At 39.5% G+C, this 18,698-nt stretch overlaps 1 protein-coding gene across 1 annotated transcript in view; it reads right to left on the bottom strand.

Moving 5' to 3' along the window:
- LOC101589795 (serum paraoxonase/lactonase 3) overlaps positions 1 to 18,698 on the bottom strand; it is a 35,010-nt gene that overhangs the window by 6,637 nt on the left and 9,675 nt on the right. Inside the window, exons 3-5 of the mRNA XM_004632877.2 lie at positions 18,295 to 18,350; positions 13,253 to 13,418; positions 3,086 to 3,212 (exon numbers count right to left, since the gene is read on the bottom strand). Of these exons, the coding sequence (XP_004632934.2) occupies positions 3,086 to 3,212; positions 13,253 to 13,418; positions 18,295 to 18,350 (349 nt within the window). The remainder of the gene's footprint in view (positions 1 to 3,085; positions 3,213 to 13,252; positions 13,419 to 18,294; positions 18,351 to 18,698) is intronic.

The following is an 18,698-nucleotide window of genomic DNA, read 5'->3' as shown; positions in this document are numbered from 1 at the left end:
TTCTCCTTCTCCTTCTCCTTCTCCTTCTCCTTCTCCTTCTCCTTCTCCTTCTCCTTCTCCTTCTTCTTCTTCTTCTTCTTCTTCTTTCTTCCTCCTCCTCCTCCTCCTCCTCCTCCTTCTTCTTCTTCTTTCTTCTTCCTCCTCCTCTTCTTCTTCCTCCTCCTTTTTCCTCTTCCTCTTCCTCTTCCTTTCCTTCTCCTTCTCCCTCTCCCTCTCCCTGTCCCTCTCCCTCTCCCACTCCTGCTCCCTCTCCCTCTCCTGCTCCCTCTCCTTCTCCCTCTCCCTCTCTCTCTCTCCTTCTCCTTCTCCTCCTCCTCCTCTCCCTCCACCTCCCTTTCCTTCTTCTAGTTCACCCAGCCTCAGTCTCCCAACCAGCTATATTTCCCCCACTCCACTGCTCCCAGATACCACCCACATCTTTCAATGAAGCAGGTTTTTAAAGTTGTTACAGTTAATAAAAACAACAAAGTCCTTTTCATTTTAAAAAGCAAAAATTGACATCAAATGTAAAGGCAGATGCAAAATTTCTAGATTAAATTTTAGGAAAGAATAAATGAGGAATTGTGAAAAAAATTGAGATTTTGATATATAACCACTTCCCCAGAGTCATGGGGCTATGTGCTTCTGTCCCAGCTTAAGGTTTTCTTCATCCCCAAGCTCTTGCCTGACAGCGTAAGTTAAATTCTCTCACTATGTGTTCCTCATGTCCTATTCTGCGTGCTGTGCAAGCTTGGTCAACATGCACAGCAGGGAGCCTTCTAGCTCCTCTTTACATTTCTCTGCCCCTATCTATCTTATTTTAGCTCCCTCTGTTCCCCACAGGAGCCATCAGAGAGTGCTTTACTCACCAGCCCCTTTCTAGACTGTTAGGTCAACATCAAAGCACAAGATACCACCAGATTCAACTCATACATATATAGCCAGGAATGCAAACAAGATTAAGGGCCCTTGAGGTCAACCTTTGGCTAATGCTAGATAGGGCTGTGTAATAAAGTTTTTATTGTAGCCAGATTGTTCTGAAATGAGGCTTATGTAACTTACTGGAAGACAATTCCATGAGTTTGAGCGGTCACCTGCATTGAGGAGCAGCTGGCTTGTTAATACTTTTGGTATGCCCTTCTCCATGCACAAGTTTCCCGTGGCTGCCACAGCAAGGTGTGACCAACTGCATGGCTTAAAAGAGCAAAAATCATTGTCTCACAGTTCTGGAGACCAGAAATCTGAATTTAAGATGTTGACAAGAACATGTTCCCTCTGGAAGTTTTGTGGAAGGATCTTTCTGTGGCTTTTCCAGCAGCTGGTACCCCGGGCATTCATTGGCTTATGGAAACGTCACTCTCATGTCAGGACCCATCACCACATATGCTATTGTGCCTGGATATATGCCTGAACGTATTCCTTCTCATAAGGACACCAGCCATAGTGGATTAAGGATGCATCCTACTCTAGCATGGCTTCATCGTTAATAATATGAGCAATGGCCCTATTTCTAAGTAAGGTCATACTCTGAGACATAGGGGGTTGAAATCTCAGTGTATCTTTTTGCAGCACATAATTCAACTCCTAATATTTCTCCTTTTCTGTTTCAGGCTGGTCTCTAATTTTTTGCTTCCTGGGACTGAACTATCTAATGAAGTGGTCCCATATCAGGCTGTACTTGCCAGGGAACTCTTTCTGTGACTTCACATGCTGTGCCATTTGCTCCTCATTGGCAAGTCGGATTGATGGGAGAATCTGTAAAGTACTAAGGATACCGAGGCACATGTTAAGTGACTGGCCCACAGTTTCCCAGAAACCCCCTGGCAGTCCTAGTCCGCTGTAGCCTCAGAAACCAAAACAGTGCATTATGGGAAAGTTCAATATCCTCAACACTCTTGCTTCTTGTGCCCTCTGCTGCGGTTATCCTCAAATGTAATGGGAAGAAATTAAAGGCTAGATTGACAAAGAGAACAAAAGAGGTGTTCTTTCTTATGGAAAAGGCAACCTGTACCATTTCAAAACTAGCTCTCAAGTGTCGAGTTTGTTTTATAACACACAAATTTTCATTGTTTGTTACAGATTGGAAATTGGCAATTCATCCACTAAAACTTACTATTATTTCTGAATGAAGTAAAAAAAAATGCTCATCATTGAAACAGAGCTCATTAAAAAAAACTTAAAAAATTAAATTTATCGATACATTTTAGATATACCCAGTGATCACATTCATCCCAGGGAATTTGTGACTGTGCAGATCTAGATTATTCTTTTTCTCCCATTCCCCTCCTCTCCCTTTAAGCCTTTTTCTCACAAAGTTTCTCTCAGGTGAGAAACCAAAAGTGTAAATAAGGACCAAAATATGTACTAGATATTGGGAAACGTTCAAATGGGAAGGGGAATTGTGGGAGGGCAGGAGAAGAAAAATGAGGAAAAAAGGGAAAAAATGGAAACAAAGCTTTTATAAATGGGAGCTCATCTTTTAATTCAGATGGATTCAGGTTTACATAAGGGTTGTGCCAATTATAAATTCTGGGAAAGTTACCTAGCCCAAAACTTCTTGGGTTCAATTTCTTTATGGCTATTACCAAAGACTATTATGAAAATAAAGTTAAATTAAGAGTTTTGACATAGTGCCTGCTACATAGCCAACATTTAATAAGTGTAATTCCTATAAGTGCCTGTGAGCTTTATCAAATTCTATTTAAAACCTCTTTCTGAACAAAGAAATGGCCCTTCTGGAGGCTGGTTAACACCAAGTGGGTGAGGCTCACGGAGTGCAATTAGAAAGGAGAGTTGGTGTTTGAAGGCAGCCAATAGTGGGTATTGAATTGCAAAGGTAAAGAGGATGAAATTAGAGCTGGGAATCTAATTAAACACCTTCATGGGATTAAAATGCTTTCAAAAAGTTGGAAAATACAGGCATATTCAGTGCTAACCACAGCAATTTCTGGTAAGGTGCAGGCAGAGTCACCATGGGAATCTTTAGAAAGCCTGAGAAAAAAACACAGCAAGACAACAAGTTTGAGAAAGCCTGCAGACCAAAGGGAAAAGAGCACACAGCGGTGGTAAGTAATCAGTAGAAGTACACAAAGCCTTCATTCCATACCTTTTGAGAAGTTCGTGTTTTATCGTTTTCAGGTGTATGAGAGACCGTTGCTGTTCTTCAAATTTAAATATCTCCACAGTGGATTCCATGTGAGGATGGTTCACAACATACAGATACACAGTGCCATCTGAGCAGAAGAAGGGACAGTTTTCAAAAAGTTTACTCCCATTGCAACCACCATGAGACTTTTAAAAATACTTGGTCATCTCCAAGGATTTGGGTTTTGTTTTGAGACAGAGTCTCACTATATGCACGGGCTGGTGTTAGACTCCTGGGATCAAGTGAACCTCGTGCCTCAGCCTCCATGGTAGATGCTTGGTAGATGTGTACCACTGCACCCACGGAGAGGGTGCTCTTCCTACATTTTGCATTTGGCCCTCACTGTCCATCACGTGGATTATTAAGACAAATGCCAGAGTCCCTATTTTGCTGAGGAAATTGAAGTTCAAACAGAAGTGACACCACAATTTCACCACCTCCAAGGGGCAAGGCCGACTTTCGTTCAGTGAAAGGTCACTTCAGCCTCACCTTCATATTCTCTCTAGAAAAGAAAATATGGAACCACAAAGGTGCACACAACCATGGATGCAGTTCCCCCACAGCCCTTCCATAAGTAGGTGCAAGCAAACAAAACATTGCTGAAAAGTTTTTGTATGTATGACAACAGTCTACTTGACAACGCAAGTTGAAGAAATGTCAAGTGTACTGTCCACCTTAAAACAGGCAACATTTCCCATGAAGGCAATGAACTTCTGGCACAAGTCAAAGACCTGAGGTCACAATAACAACACTTAATGAATCCAGGGGACATGGAATGTAAATATTAGTGCAGAGGACAAAAACCTTGACTAATTCTGAGTATCACTGACCTCAAGCATGCTTGCCTGCCTGTTTTCACACTGGAATATGAACTGCTATAAACAGGATTCAGGGGAGCAAGCTGGCCTCTCAGGTTACTGTTTTCAGGCTTGTCAGGAAATCTATTGAAACTAACTAGTCCTGCAGTTTCAAAGGGCCTGGGCCCATCCTGAGGACTGGCTGGACTGGTTCATTGTCTGTTGTCTTCACTGCTTCCCTTGATGTGATTTCCAGACCTGTGACGAGGTGAACCAAGCCCGGCTATGCAAAGTTTCTATTCAGGAAGGCCAAGAGCTATTGGACTCTTTGTTGCCCTCTCATGAAAGATGCTCCTCACAGAATAAGTCTTTATGTTGATCAAACCCAGCTGTGCTCCTGGGCCCAGAACTTTGAAAGCAAAATGTGGGTGGGGTGGTGGGGCAGTCTTTCAACCACGTGCTTTTTTGTTAGACATGATACCAATAAGCATTCATGCTGTTCCTCTTGTTTTACCCCTTCTATGTACAATGTTGTGCCTTTACAAATTAGATAATGACTGAAGAAGTGACTACTACACAAAATAGGATGCCAATCACAACATACTCAGTTTATGGAAGTCTGATTAAATGACTTGGAGTTAGTTAATCCCTGTACTGGTCCCTTCCAAAACCAAGTCAAAACCTCCTCCTACATAACTGCAGCTCTAACTTGATTCCGTGAAGTGAGACAGCTCCATGATAACCTGATCACTTTTCACATGGAGCATCTTAGATCCAGTACATTGCAGGCAAAAAGAGAAAAAAAAGTGGCTGTTGAATTCTAGAGCACTCAAGGCTGGAAGAATGTGATTCAGTAGTAAAGGGTTTTCTTAGCATGTGAAGTCCCTAGGTTCAATCTCTAGTACTGTAAGACAAATAAATATAAATAAAATAAGTAGAACTTGGAACCCTAATCTTACCCCAATAAAAGCCTTAGAATTACAAATGAGATCACCTGCATCCCACTGGACTTCCCATTTACTAACAACAGAAAAGAAGTCCCACTTCACTGTGTTGCTGTCAACTCCACTTTCTCCATCTATGAAACTGAGTATGAACACCTGCTATCCCTCTCCTCCGCTTAGTCACTTACTATATGCTTAGTGGTTACCTGCTGTGCATGTGATACTGGTCTAGATGCTGGGAATTCAGCAGTGAGCAAGAAACATGGGCTTTGTGGTGATTAGATTCTAGAGAAAAACCAAGCAGGAAAATAGGAAGTAAACTAAAAGAAAAGAACATTAGAATAGGGAGTTTTTCTTGATAGAGTCACCCGCTTGAGAGTGACAGTTAAACTGAGATCTGAAGATGAGAAGAGCTTTCTACAGAGCAATGACGAGAAATGGAATAAAGGTTAATATCTTTGGACATTCACAAAATTATCATTTTTGATGAGTGCTAGAGAAAGAAGTACTCTGAAAAGAGATTTAATGAGGTACATAACTTGAAACAAGATGGTGGATTCTTTTAACAGGCGATACTTGGATGAAGCCTGAAGAATGAAGAGAAGCCAGTCAACAGTGATGGAAAGATATCCCAGTCAGAGGAAAGAGCAGATGAAAAGATCTTTTTGTTTTAATGTTTTTTATTTTATTGTATGGGTCTGGGCCAGGGAGATAGCTCAGTAGAATAAGTGCTTGCCTGGCAAGCGCAAGGGCCTGAGTTCCATACCCGGTTCCACCAATAAAGTAAAATAAAATAAATGTATAGGTCTCACTACCTAGATCAGACTTGTAGTGATGCTCCTGTTTTCAGCCCCCACCCCCAAAGTGCTGGGATTACAGGTGTGTGCCACCTCGCCCAGCCTCAACTGAGTCTCACTGCACCTCAGGGGCACAGCCAGGGCTGGCAGAGCATGTTGGGGATCAAGCCCTGGCCACTGCGCTCTGCCTAAGCAGATGCTTTAGTCCACTGGGCTATTGGGTTGGCCCTGAAAAGTTCATGAAACATGGGGCAATATAGAGAAAAAGATATCCAGCATGACTGCTCGAGAATACCTGGGTGTGGGGAGGGGTGCCCAAGGACCATGGAGAGACCGCATAGATGCCAGAAAATACAGCGTGCTCACACGTTCTGGACATGTGCGGGCTGTTCTCAGAGTACTGTGAGCAGTCTGGGAAATTTTAACAAGGGAGCAGCGTACTCAGACGTGGTGCAAGTAATTTTTGCCATGAGAACGGATTGGGTCAGTATACAAAAAAATAATGCCAGGAATTTTGGGTGCCTATGCAGAACACAGGCAAGCCAACTGGGGGCTTGGCCTGAGATAGTGGCAGTTGGGTGGGGAGAAGCAGAGAGGTTGCCAATGTATTTGAAAGGTGATTTGATCAAAACATTATAATGAGGTGTCTGAATTGATCGAAGAAAAGAAAAATTTCAAGTTTGGATCGTGACTTTTATTGTAAGGAATGAAGAGATTACAATGCATGGAAATTCTTTGTAATCTCTAAAAAAATCCAGAACAATTATTATTACTACTAGGAACAATGGTTTTTTTTAAAGCAAGTCTTGTTAAGCAAGTGAAGAATGTATTAAAGATTTCAGGACACGACTTTACCTATTTAATAGAATAGAATCCAGGCATTTAAAAAAGGTATTCATTTATTTAAAAATGAACAAGTCTATGTTACTGTAAACCAGAGGAACTGAGAAAAGATGTATTGAATGAGTGTATAGAAATAATTTTTAATCGTTCTTTTTAGCCCAATAAATTTCTACTTACCAATACATTGTAACTCCAATATGTATTTTTAAAAAAAAAATTAAATTATTTATTTATTTGGTACAGGGTCTCCCTATGCAGCTTGGACTCGTAGTGATCCTCCTGTCTCAGTCTCACCAGCACTGGGATTACAAGTGTGTGCCACCATGCCTGGTTTCAGGGGCCAGCTTGGAGCCCTGGGCCAGCATGGCATGCAATGCCATGGATTGAACCTGGGTCCTTGTGCTTGCCAGGCAAGCACTGAGACCACTGAGCTGTCTCCTCAGGCCTTCCACTATGTATTTGAAAAAATTGTAACTTTTTAAAAATATTCTGAATTTCAGCTCAATTTAACCTTCCACTTTTGTAGGTATTATTAGTGAGGTTTCATTGTTTTCTTTTCCCTACATATTTAATGGACAAATAAATTTAAATACACAGTATTTAAATTCGCTTGAAATTATGAACTATGAAAAAGCAAAAAATAACATAGGAAATATTTTATTTAAAAGTCTATATGGCTGGGCTTGGTGGCATATGCCTGTGATTCCAGGACACTCAGGAGGCTGAGGCAGGAGGATTACCATGAGTTTGAGGCAGCCTGGAGTACATACTGAGTTCAGGGCCAGCCTAAATACATAGTGAAATCCTGTCTCAAAAAAACTAACAAGGGCCGGTGAGATAGCTCAGCAGACTAAAGTGCCTGCTTAGGCAAGCTTAGGCAAGCATAGGGACCATGGTTTGATCCCCAGCACCACATGCCACACCAGCTCCATCTTCAGGGCCAGCTGAGCTGGCCAGACTCTGGGTGTGGTGGCACACCCCTGTAATCCCTGTGTTGGGGAGACTGAAAGCAGGAGGATCACTACGAGTCCGAGCTGCAGAGTGAGAACCTGAAGCAACCAAATACATTTAAAAAAAGAAAAGCGTACGACATTATGATTTTATAATAGTGTTTTGAGATAAAATTCCTATACAATATAAAATGCAGTGAGTTTTAGTAGGTGCCTAGAATTGTGCAACTACATTACTACTTATTTTCAGAGTCCCACAAGAAGATCACATATCTACTAGCTATCACTCTCTATTCCTCACTCCTCCTACCAATCATCAGCCTGCTTCCTGCCTACATGAATCTGTCTACTCTGGACACTTTATATACATGGAATTAGATAATATGTGAACTCTAGTAATGAAATGACTTCACTCAGCATAGTATTTGCAAAGTGCATCGATTATATTTTGGAGAGAGCAAACAGACACCAGAAAGAATACAGAAAGCAAAAGACATAAAAAAAAAAAAAATTCACAAAAGTAATGGTAGAAAATTTCCCAAACATAGGTATAGGTTTGAGAGACAAATAAATAAACCATGTAGAACTCCAAATGACCATGACCAAAATAAATCTATACTAAGGCATACAAGGATTCCAGAAATTCAAGAGAACAAAATAGTAAAAGCAGCTAGAGAAAAGAAACAAATCACCCATAATGGAAAGTTCATCAGAATCACAACAGGTTTCTCAACACAAATTCCTAAATCAAAGAGATTTTGGAGTGAGGCATTTTGAGCCCCCCCCCAAAAAAAAAATATCCCTCAATCCAGATTGATGTAACCCAGGAAATTATATTTCAAAATCAATGGAGAAATAGGAAAGTTTCATAACAAAGAATACTGAAGAAATTCATGGCCACCAAACCAGATCTTTGTAATTCTCTGAAAACTATATTAGAAAGAGGAAACAGACCAAAAACCACAAGACACCAATAGAAAGAAGCCACCATGTAGAGCAAGCAGTTAAACACAAGAGAAAGACATGGAATTAATAACAGGAAAAGAACATCAAAAAGATAAGTGGATATGTATCAGTTATAACCATGAATGTAAATGATCTCATCTCATAAGACAAAACAAAAAAACCTGGCAGAATGGATTAAGAAGCAAGATTCAACAATGTGCTGCATTCAAGAGACATATTTAACTAAAAAGAAAATCACAGACTAAAAGTCAAAGGTTGGAAAATAATGCTCAGTGTCTCAGGAACCCAGAAAAATGAAATCATCAAGAAATCAACCAACAACGAATGTTGGAGGTGTTTTGGCAAAAAAGAAACCATTCTCCCCTGTTGCTGGAAGTGCAGCCACTGTGGAAATCAGCACAGAAATTTCTCAAAAACTAGGATTAGGGGTCTATTTGAGCAGCTATTCTCCTTCTAAGTATATTAAAGAATTAGAGAACTCTTCTAGGTAAAGAAGAATTAAAATCATCATACCACAGCAATATATGTACACCCATGTATACAACTAAATTTGGAAACAATTCAAATAGGCATTATTCAAGGAATGGATTAAAAAAGATATATTTGTATACAATGGAGTACTAGTCAGCCATCAAAAAGATAAACTGGAAACTTTTATAGTTAAATGAATGCAACTTGAGACCATACTCATAAGTAAAATAAATCAGACACGTATAAAGATTTTATTGTCTCCTTGTGTGAGAAACTGAAAGCCTAAATAAGGTCCAAAATATAATATATATATATTGTGAAATTGGAAGAAATGTTCAAAAGGAACAAGAAATTAGGGTGGGGAAAAGGGGCAAGGTAGAAGAGAATGGAAAAAATATAAGATAGTCAAGATAGTTACAGTATTTAGTTAACTGAAAAGAAAGGTTGATGCTAATCTCATTTGGAGAACTTTTATGCCCTTAAATTGCACTCTGAATGGCTGATTTGATGATAACAATAGACAATGTATTAACTATTAAAAATTTTAAACAATAAGCTGTTCAACAAAAGAAACAAATCACCTATAAAGGAAAGCCCATCAGAATCACAGCAGACTTCTTAACACAAATCTTTAAGCCAAGAAGAGCTTGGAGTGAAGCATTTCAACCACTGATGGATGTATCATACAGAATTATCTGTTAAAATCCTTGGAGAAACCACATACTTCCATGACAAAGGACAACTGAAGAAATTTATGACCACCAAACCAACTCTAGTGTTCTAAAAGATGTTCTAGAAAGAGATGAGGAAGACTATAATTCCAAGAACACAAATAAAAAGAGTCTACCAGGCAAGTCAAGCAATTAAACAAAGGGGGAAAGACAGAGAACTAATAATAGGAAATAAATATTATAAGGATAAATAGTACACATTAGTTATAATCATCAGTGTAAATGGTCTCAATTCACAATCAAACAGACTGGCAGAAAGGATCAGAAGCTCTAACAGTATGCTACATACCAGAGACACACTTAACTCAAAAAGAAATTCATAGGCTGAAAGTCAAAGGATGAAAACCAGTTCTCCATGTCACAAGAACCTGGAAAAAAGTAGGGGTGACTATTCTATTTCTAGACAAAGTAGATTTCAATCCCAAATTGATTAAGAGGGACAAACAAGGTCACTACATACTCATTATAACCAAATATACAAAACAAATATTAATAGACATGAAAGATCAAATAAGCACTAAAAAATTATAATGACATAACTTAATACACTGCTAGCACAAATAGATCAACTCAACAAAAAATAAAAAAGAAATATCAAAACCGCAAGGAAATAAACATAGTAGATGAGTTGTGAGCGTTCCACTTTATAATATCAGAATAGACATTCTCCTAAGCTGCACACAGGACATTCTCCAAAATTGATCACTTATTAGCTCATAGAACATGCTTAAGTAAATGCAAAGGAACTGAAATTATCCCATGCATATGATCAGACCATAGTGCAATGAAATTGGAAATCAATGACAAAATAAACCATGAAACATTTCATAACTACATTGAAATTAAATAACATTTTACTGAACAACCAATGGATTACAAATGAAATTACAGAAGAAATTAGATGTTTCTACCATTAAATGATAATGCCAATACAATATACTGGAACTTATGGGATGCAATGAAGACTGACCTAAGAGGAAAATGGATAATGGTAAATTGCCACAAGAGGAAACAGATGGAGCTCAAATAAACAGCCTAATGTTGAACCTCAAGGTTTAGGAAAAAAGAGCAACTCAAGTCCAAGTCCCACACAAGGAAGGAAATTATAATGACGAGAGCAGAAACTAGTATGATTGATCTAAGAAAACAATAAAAAGAATCAATGAAATGAAGAATAATGCTTTGAAAGACTAGGTAATATTGAAAAATTCTTAGCCAACCTTCTCAAGAGAAGGAAAGACCCAAATCCATGAAATTATGGATGAAAATGTTAAAATTAGAACAGATCCTTCAAAAGTCCAGATGAGTCACGGCCATTGTTTGGTCAATGTACTCTCTGTGAAAACCTGAGAGAATGTTTTCTCTCCATGTGACTCTCCTTAGGCACACTCTACATCATCAATCACTTTCCTCTTTGGCCCCATAACTAAAATTTATTTGGAATGACATAGAATAGGTCATTCGCAGAGACCTAGAGGCCTAGAATAACAAAATTAATTCTGGACAACAAGGGCAAGGCAAAGGGCATCAAAATCCCTGACTTGAAATTATACTCCGAAGCTTTTGTGATTGAAACACCATGGTACTGGCAAAACAACAAGACCAAAGAATCAGTGCAATAGATTAGAGAATACAGAAACAACAGTAACAAACACTCAACCTCTTTATCTTTGATGAAGGGGCCAGATATCTTTCCTGGAAGAAATGTAGTCTAACAAATGGTGCTAGAAAAACTGGCTTTCCACATGCTAGAGATTAAACCTAGACCCCTATCTCTTAGTAAGTACTAAACTAAAATCAAAATGGATGAAAGATGTAAGTATTAAAACAAAAATCCTGGTTTGGGGAGTATCCCAGTAGCATAAGCACCTGCCTGGAAAGTGCGAGGTCCTGAATTTGATCCCCAGGATAAATAAAATAAAATAAAATAAAGTAAAACAGAAACCCTAACTCTATTGGAAGATAGAATAAGTAGAACTCTTGAAGATATAGGTCTAGGCAAAGATTTTTTGACTAAAGTGCCAATCATGCAGGAGATACTAGAAAGGATTAACAACTGGAATCTCATCTTGTTAAAAGAACTTTTTCTTATAAAAAGAAACTATCAATATAGTGAAGAGATAACTTGTACAGTGGGCAAAAAAAATTGCCAGCTGTTCTTTAGTCAAAGGGCTAACAACTAGAATATATAAAGAACTATACATAGTTCAAAATATCAGTACCCCCTTCAAATTTAAGAACCCAAACCAAAAATGGGCATCTGGAATGAATAGACACTTTTTTGAGTGAAGAAGTACAGGTGGAAAACAAATACATGAAAAAATGAAAAAATGTTCAACATCACTGGCCATTTGAAAGATGCAAATTAAAACAGTTTTATCTTACTCTAAAAAGAATGGCTACCATCAAGAATCAATGAATAGCATATGCTCGCAGGATTGTGGGAAAAAGAGGAGCCCTTCTCCACTGTTGGGAGTGGAGGCTGATGCCACCTCTGTCAAAATGAGTGTGGAGATTTCTCAAAACACTGGAATGTGAGGTCCCATTCGACCCATCTATTCCCTCTCTGGCTATCTTCTTGAAAGAACTTAAAGCAGCATATCACAGAGATATATGCACAACCATGCTTTTTTTTTAAACATGTATTTGGTTGTTACAGGGTCTCGCTACACAGCTCAGACTCATAGTGGTCCTCTTACTTTCAGCCTCCCCAGTGCTTGGATTATAGGGGTGTGCCACTACGCCCAGAATCTGGCCAGATCAGCCGGCCCTGGGGCATGTAGCACTATGTCAAACAGCAGTCCCTGAGCTTTCCTAAGCTTACCTATGCAGGCACTTTAGTCCACTGAGCTATCTCGCTGGCCCACACAACCATGCTTGTAATAGCACAATTTATAATAGCCAACTCTTAGAATTAGCCCAAATGCACATCAGCACGTGACTAGATAAAGAAAATGTGGTAGTTTTTAATACAATGGAGTAGTACTCTGCTATCAAAGAAATTTGAGACCTTTATAGCTAAATGGATGCACCTTAAGGTCCTACTCTTTAGTGAGATAAATTGTACACACATATTTAAATATCAAGTTATTTCCCTGACATGAGAAACTGAAAGTAAAAATAAGAAACAAACTGTATACTAGATATTGGGAAATGGGAAGAAAATGCTCAGATGGAAAGCAGACCATGGGAGGAGAGAGAGGAAAGAGAAAGAAGAGAAAAAGAAAACAGAATAGAAGAAAAATGGAAATAGTTCTTATGGATAAAGACAGAAAGAGGAGTTGAAGTGAGAGGAGAGGATTGGGGTGGGGAAGAATCAATATCTATCATGTACAGGTACAAAGTCTCTATGATGAAAGTGATCACTGTGTACAGGTAAAGTGCACCCATAAGTAAAGAAGAAAAGCACATAGATGGAAGAGGAAGAAACCAAGTGAGGTCTTCAATTTTAGTCTCCTTTGTTTAACTGTTTAAACATGTTGTATACACATTTATGCTGTTATGACTACTGTACATATTTCATGGTAGAAGCATCCCCCCCTCTGTCTTCCACATTAATTCTGAGCCACAGGGGATGAGTGGTTTTCATTTCCAGCATCTCCCAGCATCCTTACTCACTCAGGCTTTACCTTCTTTGATGAAAGTACTGATCCCATGCGGATTAAACAGTGCTTTGTCAAACCCATCACTGATCTTCAGTGCTTGTGCCTTTGGGGTTTGCTCTTTCAGATCCATCAAGAAGATTCTTCCAGGCTCATCTGGAGCAAAGTTTGGCATGCCTGGATATTTTAATCCCTTTTTTTTAAAAAAAACAAAAAAAAAAGACAACAGAAATGTAATGTACAATCATGTTAAATAATATTTTAGTAAGAATGCTAAATATCAAAGCCACATATAATGCTCAGAGTTCTCCATTTCATTTCAATTCTTTGGGACTTTTCACTTGCTCGCAAGTTATAGCCACTGTCTTCTCTGAGTGGTCAGCAATGTTATCTGAGAATGGCTGTGAATATGGGAAGAACCACGTTTAAGGCAAGGAGAGCCTTTTAATTTACAAAGAGCTAAGCCAACAATGATAATGCAACAGGCCAGGCAGTGTGACTTTGTATGTCCTTTGCCTACCTGAGCTGTGGGCTTCTTGTCTGTACATAAGCAAGTTGAGATATATCATTTCTAAGATTCTTTCCAATCCTGATATTCTATAGCTGGCCTTCCTCAAAGCATCAAGAAGTGGCACTTTGTCTAACTGTATTGCCCCCATCTCTACATACGTTACTTTGTACAGTATACAAAGCCAAGAATAGTAGACTCAGCCAAGAATCCCCAGGAGATTGTCTGGCTCCTACAGATATTTTTGAACTCTTTTGTTCCTTCAGGTATGGCAGAAAATTCTGACATGAAACCTTTTTGCCAAATGTTGCAAAAATTCATTCCAGTAGCTTGGGCTATGGGCCTTTCTACTCATGAGGTCAAAGGATTGTCAACTGGCAACAGGCGTCTCAAATGTGTGGGCCTCTGCCGTACTCCAGTTCACAGCCCCAAAGCTTGGGGCAGCTTTTTTCCACCTCATTCAAAACAGCTTAAGTCTTCTTCGTGCTTCTCACTCATGCCTTCCATGTGATATTTATCAATATTAACAGCCTTATATCCCATTCCATACTTTTATCTCCATTTACCCTTAATTTAAATTCTCTTCATTCTACTCTACCTTCTCAGTCTGTCCCTCTTCCTTCCTGCTCTTTCTTACATGCATATTCACATCCATATTCTTCCCCACTCCCTTCTGTCATAATAATGTTATTCTTGGTCCTTCTACTGCCCACCCCATCTAGGGATAGTTAATATTCTCTGAACTGTTCCAACTAATTATTCAAGCTTTTCTTAAGTGTCCAAGCCTTGCTTCCCAGAGAAGTAATATTCTTTCTCCATTCTCCAGCATAACTACATCTAATGGAGAGATCCGCAGACCCTTGCTCAACAGCTCTGCTTATAGGCAAGGTTCTGGCACTGGGGCAACCCCTAAGGAAGTTGTGCCCTTTGTTTCCTTATCCAAATTCTCTATTAACTCTCTTTGCCTTGATGCAGCTCTTACAAGGAATCAAGTGGAAAAGCTTGACTACAAAGAGATCATCTCAACTTCAACCAGATAGTCAACACTAAGGATTGAAGTTTAATTCATTCTAATAGGTATTCTATTTGATTTCATCAAATACCTCCTTTAAATTTATTATCTTCCAAGCCCATACCTCTTCCCTTATTATCCTGAATAGTTATTCCTCCTACTTCTTTTAAAGGACCATATCATTTAATATGAATTTCCTGATTCTCTCCTTTCACCCTCAGTAATTCTTCCAATTTACCCATTCTATTCCTTTCTTTCTCTATTCTCAAGGAAGAAGTGTTCCTCTTCTGTTCTTTTTTTTTTTTTTTTTTTTTTTTTTTGGCGGAACCGGGGATTGAACTCAGGCCCTTGCACTTGCCAGGGAAGCGCTTATTTCACTGAGCCGTATCCCTGACCCTTCCTCTTCTGTTCTTATATTAACCCTTTCATAAGTTTTCCTTGTTCCTTGTTCTCTAGGATCTATCTTTAGAATCACATCCCCTATTGTTTTATTACTTCTTTTTAACCAATGGATTCTGTGGCCTGAAGAATGACTTAAAATTTTCCTTCCTTGAAAAAACTCTTCTGTTAATTTTCTTTCCGTACATATTTGTCCCTCTTCCTGTCACCATCAGGTTTCTCTGTTACATGATTTATTCTTTCAGGTCTCTGAAATTAGCATTGTATTCCCACCAGCTTGTAGGAACACCTCTGTAAGGGTCATACCGATGATCTCCAAACTATGTTACTTGACAACTCTTCTATTTTCCTTATCTGCAACCCTATGGTGCTTGACACTACATTATATGTCCTTCTTTCTTATCAGAAAGTCAGAAATAGTGTTCTCAGGTAGAAGTCCTGCTTCCTTTCCTGGGTCTGGCACTTCCTCTTCCTTCTGACCCTGTCCATCCATCCCTCCTCCACTCTGACTCTACCTTCTTTCCTTACAGGTCTCATCCAGAAGCCTTCAGGAATTTCCTCTGCACCAATTACTTTCAAATATGCATATTTACCCATAACTGGTCTCAGGCATTCTAATGTATGATTTTGACTTCCTCCTAAAGGCAGCTCAAAAGCAACTTGAAAAAAACCAAAATTAATATCCTCCTCTCAAACCTTTCCCCTCATGGTCTGTCCTTCTTACTTAAGGGCATTACAATTATCCTGAAAACCAGGCCATACAACTCAGGCTTCAAGACCTCTCTCTTCCCATAGCAAAGCTGTGTCATGCCCAGTGAATCAGAGGATGCTAACAATGAAAAAACAATGCCCTTGGCATCTAGTCTCCCTTCCCCTTTTCACACAGTAACAGAAGCACAGAGGAGGGATTTGCCGGAATATCTTGAGCATTCGCCCTACAGCCTCCATCTGCCATACCATAAAGAAACATCTGAAAGTGAAGAATGCTGCTCAGGAAGAGAAACCAAAGCAGAACATCTCTGCCAGTACCTTGGCAGCTTGGGAGTGGATAAAGACATGGCCAGCTTGGGGAAGACTAGATGCTCCGGAGGTAGAAATGATTTAAGAGAGAAGGGAGAGGTACTGCAACAAGTATGTCCTACATGAACTCTGAGAATAAATGAAACACTTCTGACAAGTGACCTCATGCTCATCTAGTTTTCAGCTCAAAGCTGTTAGGTAAGAACTGCTGCAGAAATAGCACTGTGCACTGGTGATGGCAGGCTATTTTTCAATGCCGTTTACCAGTGGAAATGGTGAGAGTCATCTGGAGATTCAGGCTTCTTACTTTTCCCAGTAGACTGCAGGTACTCAGCCCTGAGGACAACCACTGATGTCCTCCACTTCTCTCGTTCATCAGCACATATGATATACTCAAGCACCTACATGTGCCAGCTGGTATGTGTTTGGTGCTAGGCATGTGAAAGAATCCTTCACAAAGTCCTGGCTTTAAGAAATGTGAAGTCTACTGGTGCAGAAATGAGCATCAGAGAGGAGGTATAAAGTCAGAGTACTGGGCTGTGGCTTCATGAAAAAGGACCCCACCCAGACAGAGAGAATGCCAGGGAAGATTTCCCTGAGAAAGTAGAGTGCCACACATGAGGCCTCACACAGAAACAGGAGCTAGCTGGCAAAGTGGAAAGAAGAGAGTGAACTTTCAGACAAAGAGGAGCAAGCCAATGTCCACAGCAGGGAAATTAATATCCCACTTGGCACCTCTTAATAGACTAAAAATACCTACTGCCTGAAATTACTCTCTAAATCTGCACTTTGCAAACACCTTCTAGGGCGGCAAGAGAGGGAGGTAGAGAAGACTAAGGGGAGCAAGGTCTTAAATGTACTACAGTACAAAAAGATTAGAAATAAGCAAGAAACATAATCCTTAACCTCTGAGTTGTTAGTTTACAAAACAAGACTCATTAAGTAAAGCTTCACATTGAGAGTTATCAGAAAATATTTGTGAAGAAAATATCTTTTTTCTGTACAGCAATAAGCATGAAGTTTTGCTCATAGCAAAACAGGAAAATAATCATGGTGTAGTAATGGCAAATATTATTTCCTAACAGCAGATGGTATCTCATAGTTTTGAAGGTCTATCAATTATTTTAGAAGATCCATTTGACATAGGACTGAAAATTTACCCTGACAAGAGAAAATTTAGGTTAACAAAGAAAAGACTTTTCCAAGCAGAATCTTTCATTCTGGAGGAAAACTAAAGAAATAAAGTCCACATGTTCATACACTTAAGATCTGAGAAAGTCAGGCCATGGTTATTATATGTGTCCTGCTTTTGGCCAAAGACACTTAAAATTCATGTCCTTTTGTGTTACTCATAAGGTCTGAAAGAGGATATTATGTATGCAGTTTTAGCAATGAGAATTCATTCACATTGAAAATATAGTAAATCCACTTTTCAAAAATCTTAACCAGTGTGTACCTGCTTTAACAAAGTCATGATAATTTTCAGCATCTCCACAAAACAGAAAATAAATGTTGTTGTTGAGTTTTAGTCCCTGGCATAGCTTCCTTGTCATCCCAAACTTGTGAAAACGGCCATTGGAACAAAATGCAGGCTCCTTTCTGCTTCTTGAAAAGCATGGGAAGAGTAGCAGGGAGCCCAGGGTAAAAGCCCTCAGGGGTTTCAATGGAGTAGTACAGTTGGCATTTGACCACTAATGTTTCTAGAGCTCCCAACACAGTCAGGCATGCTAAGAAGGGTACTTACCATGTGTGGCACTCATGGTAAGTCAGTGAGAAGATGACTACCAGGTATGGAGACCCAGTCTAATAGGGCAATGATGGAGACAGACAGCAATAGCACAGGTCTAGAGACCAGCCAGGAGAGCAAGTGGAAATCAAAAGGTACTTACTGAGACCCTCAAGCATGTGCTGCTGACGCAGAGCTGCCCACCATGGGGGCACTCAAAGCTGGGCATTCCTGTGGGGTTTTAATTAGCCTTCCACATTCCTGCAGGGGCTGTTTTAGTTGACTGGCCTAGCCAGAGGAGGTGTGAGTGTGTGGCAGTCCATCTGGCAGCCCTAACCAACAACACTAATGCGCTGTCTGTATAGCTACTAGTGCAAACAGCAGAGTGGCTGGAAGATACTCACAGTTGAGATAAAAGCCAGCCCTGTAGGGAGTATATCTATATCTTCAGAGCCATTTTCTGCAAAACCAAAACAAAAATGTCAGAACCATGCATATGTGAAATATTATAGTTATAAATCTTACAATTCTAACTTTTGAAGCTGCATTGAGTTTTTCAACTATTGACATGGAAAACTATGAACTTTCAAGATTCCCTCAGGCAGACTACTCTATAAGAATAACATCCAAGCCAGACTCCCCAAATACTAAATTCTTTTTGTAGAACTCCATTTTGAGGGGGATAGAGAAATAGCTAGAAAAGAGATTCACATCCTAGATTTATTCTTTAACAATTTACAGGATGTATTCTGAGAGATTCAGCCTTATTGTCTACAGAAAGCTGATCTACACTGAGAAAAAAAAATTG

This window comes from Octodon degus, unplaced genomic scaffold (genome assembly GCF_000260255.1).
Source record: "Octodon degus isolate 3935 unplaced genomic scaffold, OctDeg1.0 scaffold00050, whole genome shotgun sequence".
Taxonomy (NCBI): Eukaryota; Metazoa; Chordata; class Mammalia; order Rodentia; family Octodontidae; genus Octodon; species Octodon degus.
This window is presented reverse-complemented; position numbering and strand designations above follow the sequence as displayed.